Below are 13908 nucleotides of genomic sequence, written 5' to 3'. Positions count from 1 at the left end.
ACATAATTATTAATTTATATGGAGGGGGTGAATTACGAAATGCGAATGCGAGTAAATTGAGACCATTACAACTTACACAATATTTTAAGTGGAAAAACTTGTTTAATCAACACAAAAAGGAGCAGAAATAGAAAAAAATTCCTGTGAATTCCTGTGAATTTTTCTCTATAACCTACACAAAAATAGGTACCATAAAATCTCCTATTCGAACAGTGTAAAAATGACATTCCATTTTCATGTGATCCAAAACTATACTTACATAGTTTTATTGGTATATACAAAATGTACAACGTAAATAAATTTAAGGACAATGAACGATAATTTTATTCAATTTTTCTATTTTGTAAAATTAAAATGAAAATTTATTACTTTTCTTTTGCATTTTTTTCTTTCTGATTTTCTCATATTCTTGTTTCGGTTTTTGTTCGTTTGATGCTGATTCTCAATGTTCTGGATTCTCTTTTAAAATTAAGTGAAAAAAAGGGACAACAGAATAAAGAGATGGGAGAGAAGAAAATTGTATAATTTTATTTGGTCAAAAGTATGTACATTATGTGGTAATACGTATAATTATATACGTCTATGTGTATATGCCATATACGTATGTGTTGTGTTAATGTGTTTTGAACTGATAGGAAGTAATATTGCAATATTGCGTTAATATTCGGTCAAAATTTATGGTGTTCGTATAATCTTCGTTTTGATAGATTTTTCATTAACATTTTGAAAAAAAATGTGCTTTTCATCACTTTTATTCAATTGTCGGTGTTTTTGTATGTTAGCTTTGTATATTACATCTTGTATATTAGATCTGTCTTAATTTAGAATAGTTTTCTAACAATTTGACAATTTGACAATTAACTATTCAAAAACCATTAAAGTTGTTTCATGCAAAAACCTTACCTCTTTTATCCGAATATTAAAAATTATTCTGCTAACTCAATTTCTTTTTAAGGTTTCCTAAATGTATTCATCCTAAATGTATGCAACATAATTTGATTTCTTTTTTAACGGTTTTTCCTTTAAATCTTCAAAAATTTTTCTTTAATGTAGATTTGTCCTTAAATATTCAATATTAAAATGTTCTCTTTCCAATCCAATAGTTTGGTCGACCATATATTTCGCGTTATACATATATTATGTAAAGTTGTGAAAATAGAAAGAAATGTAGGGGTTGCCTACAAAATTATTTTATGTAATTGGTCGAAAGTGTTATGATAAAATCTGGTTAACAATAAATTAAAATTGATGCAATTATAGTAATTTTAAAAATTACTCAAAAAATTATTTGAGAAAAAAATGGCAGTCTTTTTAAAAGTTGAAATAAAAATAAAGGGTTTTTTTCCCTCTCTCATATTTTCCAGTTTTGTATATTATGTACATGAGGATTATGTAAAATCTTATGTTTGTATTAAATATTGCTTCAAATTGGGTTTCTCTTAGCATAAAATTAAAAAAAGAATCGTTATTAATATAGTTTGGGTTGGTTTTTTTTTTCGGTTTCTCTCTCATTTTGAGTGAAATAAAAAATTTCATAAAAAAATTATTGCATTTTTTTTTTGTTTTGCTTTTATTCAATTTATTATAAGTAAAGCGGAAAGAAACTTTCATTACCAGAAGAAGAAGTCATTAAAAAAATGAAATTCAAATTAAATTTTTATTAAAATCATATTTTGTAAAATTGCATAAGTATAGGAGGATATTTGAAAAGGAAATGAATAAAAAAAAAAAATTATAATATAATGAATGTGCATGAAAGAGAGATAAAATTAAAAGTAATTTAATTTTGAAATGGAAAATTTATCGTAAATGAATTCTGAAAATATATAACGTTATTAGCAATATGATAAGGAAAAGGGGGAAAGTATAAGTTTTGAGGATAATTAATTGCATAATTTTTTTTCTGTATTCAATATTTCATAGAAAAAAATTATTCATATTTTCTGTAATTATTATGGTGACTTTTTGAATTCCTCGAATCTCATTTCATTTGTAAACGTATGAAAAAATATTTAAAATATTTTTTAAAAATTTATAAATTTTATGTTGACTAAAAGTATGCAATTTTATTGAATATGTTCAAGCGCTTATTTAATTTTATTTCAGATTAAAATTTTTGGATGAGAAGCTTTTTTTCGAAAAGATCTATCTTATACATTCCCTTGCGATTATCCTGTTGAACCAAAATGATTTTAGTTTTTCATTTTCCTCCTATATTTATGCAACAACTGAATATAATATGACAATAATTTAAATCATTCAAATTCTTTATGCTTACTCTATTTTTATTTTTAATAGTGCCTTGAGCAAAGATTGTTAAATATATTTTTCAAAGTAAGTGATTCTTTATCTTATTTCGATGAGGACAGGAATAAGGATAGAATCCTGGTTTGTATAAAATTTTAATAATTTTAAAAATTTATCAAATAAACACTATGATAGAGAAAGAGAAAGTCACAAAGGGTAAAAAACAACTAACAAACTTCTTATTTAAATTTTATACATTTTATATATTGATTTTGCCTGTATTTCTGCTCAAATACGTACGCGATACAATAATTGTCTTTTTATTACATAAAACTTATGTCACAATCTAATAACGTAATTTCCTTTTCATTTCTCTTAACATTTCATTCATTTGTTTATAAAGCGATTGTGTGTATATAAAAGAATGTGGCAATGCATACAAAAAAAAAAAAATATGTAGAACCAACCATGTTATTTTCTAACGTCATAAAGAGTGTCTATTCATATGAGAACGGCATTTATATTAAAGAGGTATAAAGGTATTGATATGTGTAACTTCCGATAGCCTTGTGTCTATTCAAACTTTTTTATTTTCTCTTTTATTTTTTTTCATTTTTCATTCAAATAACATTTTTTTTTTTTGTTTTAACATTTACCGTTATGCATTGTTAATGTTACGCAACAGTTTTCCAACATTTTTTTCTTTTCATTCTTTTCATTATTTTTTTATAAATGAAATTGCAAAGAAAACAAAAAAAAACAGGTTAAATAAACATTTTTTTTATTGTTTAACGTATGTGTGTGTGTAACTTTTATTTTAAAACTATGAAATGGAAAAATTTTATGTTATTATAACTAGATTAAGGATATTTTCAAGGAGTGAATTTATAAATGAATTGTGTGTGTGTGTGTGTTTTATTTAAATTCTTTTATCAACTTTTATTTTTTTTATTTTAAATTCTAAATGTTTATTTTATTATAACTATATACGAATATAATAGTTCTAGAGTATATTTTAGTTCTAGAGTGTATTTTAGTTTTAAATATTAAAATTGATTACAGTGGAACCGAATTTAAATGAAAATGAAATGAATTGAAGTTTGCCTTTTCCAAAAAATATAATTAAGTTGTAAGTAAATTTACAGTAATAATTGCATTGAAGACTATGTGAGGTTTTAAAAGAAAACAATAGAATTGACCCTCTAGAATGTTTGTGGTGGGAAGTTGAGGGTTATGAAGACCGGCAGTCAGCAAAAAATAATCTCAATTGTGTCATATAAGAAAACTGATTCGTATTTGCAAAAATTTGGTTAATAGCAGCGACATCTTGCGGAAAATAATTGTCTTCGCAAAAATTATGTAGATTATATAAGAATTGATGGCTACTATGTTGCCTAAATTGCAAAATAAACGAATGCATAATGTTTTTATAAATCATTAGCATCTGGAAAATTCTGTGTTAATAATTGTAATGAAAAACCTTAAAAATCTAATTAATTCAAAATTAATTAAAAAGTCTGCACAAATTCAGATCTATTAAATAGAAAATCTGTTTCAAATTTCAGAAATGCAATATTTCAGCCATTAAATTTTCCAATATACACTCAAGAACAACCCAAATAATCTATAATTTTTAAAATATATTTTTTATTTACTACAACATTTATGTAATGGGCCATTAGACATAAAATAAAATTATTTTATCATATCTAGCATTTTTGTTTCTTTTTTGAATCCAGGTCATATTTTTATGAATATATTGATAAAGTACTTTATAAATATATATATATATGTTTGCAGTAAAAAATGTGTGTAAATAGGAGGCAATAAAATGGTTAAAATCAGAAAAAAGCTTAAAAGAATTTTCATTGATTTATTGAAATTGTATGCCAATGCAAATAACACAATTAATATTAAATAAGTTTAGCTATAAAAATTTTATGAAAATTATGGAAATTCTTATCTAGATAATTATTGTCATAACAATTAATATTATGAATGTCATAGATTCTCTATGAATCTCTGTTTTAGGATTAAACAAGAAATCTAACAAGTTCAATTTAAATATTATATATTTTTACTGTTTTATTTTAATCAAAATTACATTGTGTATATTTTATAGTATAGAAACATTATAGAGAAATGTTTGATTTTTCACTTCATTTCATATACCAATCTCATATAATATTTGCACAAAGTTAGAAAATATAATCATCATCAAAAAAAATTTTATCAACAAGTTTAAATAATAATATGCTTTGGCTTTGATTTCAATCGTATATGCATTGTATTATTTCAAAATTTATATAACAGTTTGTATATGTGCTTGTATACACTCGTATCACTTCACTCGTTCACTTGTTAAACACGTTTTGATGAATGATGTTTGTATAGTGTTATTGAAAAGAAAACTTTTTTTTAAATGAAAATTTGTTTTTTTTCTTTTTCAAAAGTAAAAACTTCATTGAAGTTGGGAAAATTCTTTACAGTAGATGAATATGAAAAAAAAAAAAAATGAAAAACTTTTAAATTACACATAGAGGGTATCATTTTATTATTATATACTTTTGTGTTTTAATTGAGTTGAAATAAATTGCATATATTTAGGCGAAATTATATTTCCTTATTTTTTTATTAAAATATACAGCTAGCTATTATATGTTAATAAAGGAACATGCATTTTAAAATGTTTGAGTAAAATTAATTTAAGAATTTGCGTAATAAGATTTAATTAAATTAGCTTGAAAAAATAATTAGAGTAGATTTGGTTGGAGTTAATTTGAAATTTGTATTTTTGCAGTATCAGACAATTTTCAAGGTTTATAAAAAAAGATTCTTTAAGAAATATTTAAAAAATCAAGGAATTGTTCAGTACATTATTACAGTCCATATATATTTAAAGATGAGTAGCTAATTTTGGGAAATATGGGGTAGATAATTTTTCCCATATGTGTACAAATAAATTTAATTGAAGATTCAACTGAGCTCAGGTTTGAACTTGAATATTTTAGAAAAATTTTCATGTACTCATGGTACTCGTATTTTTGAAAAATTTCAATCTTAATAATTTGAATAGCATTTCTTATTTCCTTAAGTATCGCTTAAAATATCAATGTATAGTATGATTTCAATTATTAAACTTGAAGTGTTTATTGAAAATTTTCAAAGTAATATTGTTTATCAAAAAATCAGATATCAAACAAATATAGCTAGAATTATTTTTTAAAAATATTTAAAATCACAAAAAATAATTAATGAATAAAGTATTAAAAATATTATTTGTATAATACTTAGCTCTAGAGTAGATACTCAAGAAATATACGCTAAAACAATATACTCAATATTATCATAGTCCTTATAACTTAGTATATAAAATACGAGAAATTGAAATACATGGGTAGCATGTTTAAACAATAATTTTCAATCAAGAATGAACTGAAAGAAAATTTTCATAATTTTCATTACTATAATCAAATGAAAAAAATCTAAAAATACCCATGAATATCCATGAATGGGTAGAAACGGTGGATAAGAGAATAATGACTACCGTATTTCTGACATGCTTCTTAATAATCGTACAATTTTATGCGAAATTCCTTTCTTCAATCATATTAATAAAAATCTGATGTGGTCAGCACATAACCGACCGCATTGTGTATTGTCTAGTTAAATGAAAGTGTTGCAGAATATTATAAAAATGTCTGCTAAATACTTCTTTCCAATTTTTAGGACATTAGTAAGCTTATAGTTAACATACTTAGAAAAATGTAAATTGGGCTCTTAGTAGAGTTTCGCTTTGTGCTACCCGAATTCCCTGAAATGCTCGCCAGTTAGTTTCGGTAACAACCAGAACTCAAATATCAAATTTCAAGAAATTCCATCAATTTATTCTGTGGATATGGTGAAAAATGTAAAATCGGCCCGCAAATCAGTTCTCGAGTCCTGATCTTTCCAAAAAAGTTATATGTTCATTGCTTTAATATGAGGAATTCATATATTAAATTTCAATGAAATCGGTTGATTATTTCTCTTTATATACACAAAAGTGTATATTTGGCCCGTAGTAAACGTCTAGTTGCCGATGCCTGATTTCTTCCAAAACATACGAATTTTTGCGGACGGTCGAGCTGAGCTTATATATAAAATTTCAAGTAAATCGGTTGAATATTTTCTTCAAAATGTTCAAAAATGTAAAACAGGCCCGCTAAAAAGTGCAGTTCCCGAGGCCTGATATATACCAAAAGTTGATCGATCCGTGCCATGGTGGAAACAAACTTACATATAAAATTTCATCAAAATCGGTTCAGCCGAACTTGAGATACACGCGTGCACACACAGACCGACAGACGGACAGACCGACAGACCGACAGACCGACAGACCGACAGGTTGCTAAAAATAGTTTATTTACACTTCCCCACTATGGAGAAGTACGTTCCCACCGAAAACTCGATATGCAAAATTTGTTGCCATCACATAACCTACCTATTGTTTACACAATACGGTCGGTAAAAATAATTAAATAATATTTTAATTTAAAATTTCGAATACTTAAATTTTATTAATTTTAAGAAACTATTCCGGAAATATTATTCTGCATTTTACAGTAATATTATTTTAATTATTTTGTAATTTTCTTCAAAAAGAATATAAATAAAATAGAAAAACCTCTAAAAATTAAATTTTGAATTGTTACTTAAAATTCACATTTGATTTTACAATAATCGCATGTGGTTTTTAATTGCAATTTTCAATTCAAATTGTAATATGATTGATAAATAAGCCCATTTAACCCCATATAATGGACGAAAATGGGGGAAAAAAAAAATTAAAATATACTATCAATAATGAACTCGAATGTGTAAACCGAAAACCAATAATAATAATTAAAATTCCTTTTTTTATTTTCTCCGAATTTATTTTAATTTCATTATTATTTTAGTAATTTAAATTAAGCATATCCTTTAATTAACTTATATTGTTATACAATGAAATTTGTATTTGTATATATGAAAAGTTCTGCATAAAACAAATATTAATATATTTTTTTTTTTGGTTGTATGTTGTTCTTGTTCTTTTTTTTTTATTGAAAATTGACCATAAAATTACTCAATTTTTTTTTTTGTTTCTATTTTGCTGCTGCTGCTGCTTTTTTTTTTTCAATTTACCACAAAAAATTAAATTGAATTGTTTCATTCGTTTCATATCAAATATTTGTGTGTGTGTGTGTGTGTGTGTACAAATATAGATGATGCAATTATTATGTTCATTTAAATGTATATATATATATGTTTGAATATTAAGTGGTGTGTGTGTACATAAAACTTTATATATATATATATAAGCGTGTCTATTTTCTTGTATTAATTTTAATCCAATCTAAATGTGAACCAATATGTGTATATACTGATGGTTTATTTGCTTTACCACATGGTAATACACCCCATGAAACTAAACCGACTAATATTGTTTTATTATCATTATTTTTTTGTACTAATGGACCACCAGAATCAGCATTACATGATGATATATGCTCATTACGACTACCAGTACATATCATTGTATTATGTAAATTTTTTTTATCTTTATCTGGTAATTCATTTAAACATTCTTCATTTGTTAATAAATCAGTTGTAACAACTTGTAAGATATTTGGTAAATTCCATGAATTAGCAATTGTACGTCCCCAACCATATAATGTTACTTCACCAGTTTGTTTTTCATTTGTTATTGGTAAATCAATTGGTTTTATTGTATTATCATTTAATTTTATTGGTTCTGATAAATGTAAAACACCAATATCATATGGTGATGAACCACCTTTATAATTATCATGTCCAATATAATTTTTAACTTTAATTATTTGTGAATTTGTTGTATCACGTCTATCATGTAAACCAACAGCAACATATAAATTACTTTTAAGACAATGTGCTGCTGTTAATATTGTATTTTTAGTTAATATTGAACCACCACAAATATGTGCACCATTTTCACCTTCTCTTATTGATACAATATATGGTGCTGAATGTGGTTCAGCATCTTTACCACTTATAATACGTCCACGATTAATTGATATATCATCTTCTGGGAAACCAATATAAAATTCATCATCATCATCATTATGATTATTATTTTGTGGATATGCTAATGTTGATAATAATCCAAATGTTATAATTATAAATATTGTCTTCATGGTTCCAACCGAATTTCCAACCGAAATTTACACGAGTATAGAGAATATTAAAATTTTATAATAATAGCGAATTGGTTTTATATAGAATAGAATTGGCCAATAATTTTGATAATTGATAAATTTTTTTTTTTATTATATAATAATTTTAATTGAATACAACAAAATAGATAATGTCCGATTATTTAATATGATTCTGTTAGGGTGACACAATAAAACCATCAAAAAGTGAAGAACACTTATTTGATAAAGTGTATATAATAAAATGATAATAAAAATTACCGGTTTATGTCTATTGTTTGTGTGCTTGAAAAGATAAGAGCTAGATAATGCGGTGTTATCATTGAAGTTGCACCCCAAATGAGTGCTTATTGTGTAATTTCAAGTGCCAAATCAAAATTTTATCTTATATTATTTTATTATAATGAAGAAGGGGTGAAAGTGGAGTACACAATTTAATTAATCAAGCTTCTGAATTTTCTTTTTTTTCGATGTTCAATGAGTTCTTTTTTATTGTTTGTGTTATCATAAATTAATTTTGGAATTTCGAATACAATGAAGATATGAAATTAATAATAAATATTGTGTAGGCTGGGGTATAGTGTTTTTTATATAGAATTTTTTTCTTTCATATAGAATGGTCGGAATTTTTAATTTATCTTCCGATATCATATAGAATGGTCGGACGTTCTTCCGAATAAATTAAAAATTTCTCGTTGAATCCAGTACATACTCCAACAATTTATCTTATAAACTTGATTCAACCCCACAAATTGATTTTATTAGAGGTATTAAGATCCCACAAGGGACACAATAGCTCTTGTTTTTATATTACAGTGCGAGGTTACCCAGTGTCACAATTTATATAAAACTTGGGCCCATAATTTTTATTATACACTATTGTGCACAGTACATCTGCTTAATAATTAATAATTTCATTCCAATTTCATTCAAATTAAATAAAAATAAATTTAATGATAGCTTTCTATATAAAACAGAATTCTTAAGGAGGAAGAATTTTTTAAATTCCAATTTTTTCTTATTTAATCTACAGCTGAATTCAAGTGTAATCAAAGTGATTTAAAATTAAAAAAAAAAACAGAAAAAATTAAATATTAAAGCTAATATTAAAAATAAATCTGATTCCCCTGTATCTAGTGAATAAAAAGTATTTTAATTTCATTTTTTTCTTCTTTCCTGCACTGAAAACGAAATAAAATCACTTAATCTCCTTAAAGTATGCAATTTTTTTCTTATTTTAATTTTTTTATTTTGTTATTTTTGTTTAAGGAATTTGTACGGGAAATTAGTTTTTATTTTTAGTATAAACGTGAATTTGTGTCAAAAAAAAAAAAACTGGGAAAACGAAGAATAGAGAATACACAGGGAAAAAAATATACGCGCGTTAAAGAAAACATAAGAATGAAAAGAAACCTGATGGTAATAAATCAGAAAAAAGAAAAGAAATGCAAGAAAAAAAAATGTTTTCATATCAATCAAATTAAAGGTGAAAATGATAAAATGTAAAAAATTTACACAGAGAAGTACCAATAACAAAAAAAAAAAGCAAAAAATACCCTGAATACACAGAAAGAAACAAAAAAATGAATTTGTTTATTTTTTTTTAATATGCTCAATTCACTATTATACACAGAAGTTTATAAGCACCAACTAGGTACCTACCGAATACTATTCTTTTATATTTTTATTTTATACGTATAACTAAAACAATAGTACCCTATATATGCATTTATACATATATATATATATATATATATATACAGGCGCGGTTCTGATGTATTCGTCGCCCTAAGCGGTTCCTAAAAAGTGCGCCCCCCCCCCCCCCCCCCCTTCAACCTTTTCATCTATTTTATTACTGTGAACAAAATTTAATAGGCATTGCACATTGTGCATCATAAAGCAGTTTCTTGTAACCTTATTGTGCTGAATTATAGAATTAAAGTCTGGAACTAAACTTTCAATTTTTTGTTTTATAAATTCAAAAACAAGGTAATTTATTTAACTGTACGTTTTTTTATGAAGTTATGATCAGATTTATATCAATCACTTAAACTTGATTTTTTGATTTTAACAACCAAAAAATTTACTTTTTGACGTAAGTAAAACTTATTGTAAAAGGTTCTATGAAAATTATATCAAATGAACTTTTTCAAAGCTTATTTGAATATGAAAAAAAGTAAAAAATTATTTTTATTTTTATTCGTAATTTTATTTTTATTTTTATAATTATTTTTATTTTTATTCGTAAAATTTGGCTTTTTATTTCACAAATCGCCTGAGAAATGAAGCAGCGTATAAAAAAAGTTTCGACTTGCATTCAAAAATTTAAGGAAAATCAAAGTTTCGTTCTAAAATTTGTGACTTAAAAACTAAGCTTTTCATGTACATAGCTATAAGCTTTTATACTGTTCATTATATTTTTTAGATTTTATTAAAATAAATGCATTTACTGGTATTTATAGGCTCGTGGTTTTGAAATTTCAGAATGTCGTTTTGCTTAACTGTTTTAATTTTGGAGATAAATGTGTGAAGCAAATTATGCGCCATTTCATTTTACTCTTATTTTTTGGATGACTTACACTACATCAATTCAGCATAAAAACTCTTAACATTCACTTGATTATTAAACAACATTTTTTCAATTCAATATAAGTAGTAGATTTTATCAATTAAAATTTAATTCTGTGATTGATAACAGTTTTTTCAAAAACGAAAGCAGAACATAGTAGTAGAAATTCATAACGATCATGTAATTTTAAAATTCATTCAAAATTTTTTGTTGTTAAACAAAAACAAAATATTGGTATACACAATCTCAATATCAAGCTATGCTTTCCATCATTTAAGAATATTGCTCTCATTCTCTTTTTCTAATTTCTTTCTATTCTCATTCTTAATTTGTGTTTTTTTGTTTTGTTCTTGTTGTTTACTAATGCAATAGTATACAGAAAAGTAATACATTATAATAATGTGTTTGTTTGTTTGGTGAGTGGGCGCCAACTAAGCAAAAATAAAATTTTGCATGTATGAAACAATTTAAATATAATGTGTACGAACGAGTGTAGCCACTAAGCATAATAAAAACATTGCTTTGTGATATAATTATATGTGTACGAGCGAGTGTTGATAGGGAGCAATCTCAGCAAAATAAAAATTTTGCTTTATGAGATAATTATATGTGTACGCATGAGTGTTGATCTTATTCATATTAGACAATATAAATTATGTGTACATGTGTATTTTTGAATATTTTTATTTGTTGCGTACATTGCTTCTATATATGTATGTATATTATATGAGACGATTTCACTTATATATATGAACGTTTGAATGTATACAGCTGTGTGAAATAATATTCTGTGTTTATAGGCATATACAGTACATAAAAAATAAGAATGAAAGAGTAGTGTAGAGTAAAGAAATGTATGAGTAATTTTAATTCTATGAACATTTTTTGTTATATGGTGCAAATAGAAAATATGTGTAGGAACAAAATATTATGTTTGCATGTAGGTAGATTTTATTAAGTTAATTTCGCTATAAATTGATGTATAAAAAAAAACTTGGAATCCTTTTTTTTGGGTGAAAATTTTTTTTTTTTAAATTTAGGGGTTTTTTAAGTTTTCAATGGCGCCCCTATTTTTTATCGCCCATTGCAAATGCATACTTTGCATGTATGATAAATCCGGGGCTGTATATATATATATATATATATATAATATAGACAATTTTCCTTCCTTTGTAATGCGGTAACCATTAATCTTTGTCAATTTGGAAAGCTTCGCAGTTGAATCAATTTTTATTTACCCTCCTATGTTAGTGTATAACATATATGACGTATTCATTTCTGTGTATAACATTTATGTATGTTTGTATATTTTGTGGTTATATTAAATGTATGCACACAGGTTGGGTTTGTTGTAAACTTTTGAATGATACAAAAAAAAAATCCTGTTATTTGTTCAAGATTTATTAAAAAAAAAAAAGAAGCAAAAATAACATTTTTTTTTGTTCTACTTTGTTGTACTTTTTGTTATACGCTTCTCTCTTTTTCTCCTCTTTGTTTTTTTTTCTCTGCACTGTTTTGAAACATTTAAGGACGTCGCATTTTTATTTACTTTAAATATTATAAAAAAAAAAAAATCGATTTTAGATAAAAATTTATTGCATATTGTTTTTTTGTTATATACCCTCTTTTATAAGTGTTATACGAACTTAAATGAAAAGTTTTTAATAGTATAAATTTTGATTATTTTAAGAGTTTTTTTTATTCTCTGTTTCTTTCGTTTTGTTCTTTTAATATAAGAAATACTTTTAAAGTAATATTAATATTTTCTTTTAATGGATAGGTGCATAAGTATAACACATTTATATTATATAAGAGTATGGGTGTTTTTATTAAAATTTATAGCATCAGGGTATTTCGTACTTAAAATAATGTTATGTATAGTGCATAGTAAATATTGAAATTGAAAATAAATTTTACTTAAAAACTTTACGAAAAAAAAACTTCATATGTCTTATTGTAAATAAGTGATATTTATTGCATATCTATAGGGGAATTTTTTTTTTTTTTTTCTTTAAAAGAAAATTTTTCAAATTTTTGAATATATTTTGAGTTTGTATGCAAATGCATTACAAATTATAAATTTTAAATTATAGAAAATTAGAAAATGAAGAGAGTATTTAAAATTCGTAAACTTACTGGATGCTATTCTTTTCATTTCCGACCAATGACAAGGTAAAATTAGTTGAAATTGAAAATTGTATGATTGAACAGAAAAATAAATATGTTATATAATTACGTTTACATTGCAATATTTCATTTACAAAGAAAGAGGACGCATGTAGGTCATAAACCACCAATAACCACCATAACAATGATGGTTATATAATCAACAATTCTGGGATTACAATTTTTTCCTGTTTTCTATTTTACATTCTAATTTCAATAATGTTTAATATTTGACCTTCAGACTTCAAATAATCGTATATTTAGAATTCATTTTTTATAAAATTATCAATAATTTGCAAGTTTCAATTTTTAAAAATTAAATTATAACAGTGATAAAATCTATATTAAACGCTTTTTTTTGCTGCCATATTAAAATTAAAATATAAAATTTGAGGATCTCATTTTGAAATTTATGTAAAACAGGCAATTTTTTTTTTTGCAGTTCTTTCCGAACCGATGCTATTGAGCCTTGATTTCCAATTATAAAATAAAAGTAATTTTCTGGTAAAGGCAAAAAAGGATTAAACAATAATTTTTATTATCAAAAGAGATAATGGAATTTTTTTTTAACCCTTTAAAAATTTATCCAACATTTTTGTTGATATTTCCTTATTTTTACTTTATGTTATAAAATAAAAACAAAACGAAGTCCTTCTGATCCTTTATAAAGTGATAAAATATATTTTCTTTTTTTTTTTGTTTTTATATTTTCTT

The 13908-nt window shown here is 24.6% G+C and overlaps 2 protein-coding genes across 4 annotated transcripts in view; one reads left to right on the top strand and one right to left on the bottom strand.

Moving 5' to 3' along the window:
• Positions 1 to 13908, top strand: part of LOC129608336 (1-phosphatidylinositol 4,5-bisphosphate phosphodiesterase classes I and II) — a 285565-nt gene that overhangs the window by 109056 nt on the left and 162601 nt on the right. The window lies entirely within an intron of this gene.
• Positions 7158 to 8477, bottom strand: LOC129608337 (lectizyme-like). The gene has a single exon (XM_055519799.1). It carries the CDS (start codon positions 8439 to 8441, stop codon positions 7596 to 7598), a length of 846 nt encoding a protein of 281 aa, XP_055375774.1. The 5' UTR covers positions 8442 to 8477; the 3' UTR covers positions 7158 to 7595.

Source organism: Condylostylus longicornis, unplaced genomic scaffold (genome assembly GCF_029603195.1).
Source record: "Condylostylus longicornis isolate FDR11 unplaced genomic scaffold, ASM2960319v2 ptg000031l, whole genome shotgun sequence".
In the NCBI taxonomy this organism is placed as follows: Eukaryota; Metazoa; Arthropoda; class Insecta; order Diptera; family Dolichopodidae; genus Condylostylus; species Condylostylus longicornis.
The sequence above is the reverse complement of the archived record's forward strand: the minus strand, read 5'-3'. Positions and strand labels throughout refer to the sequence as shown.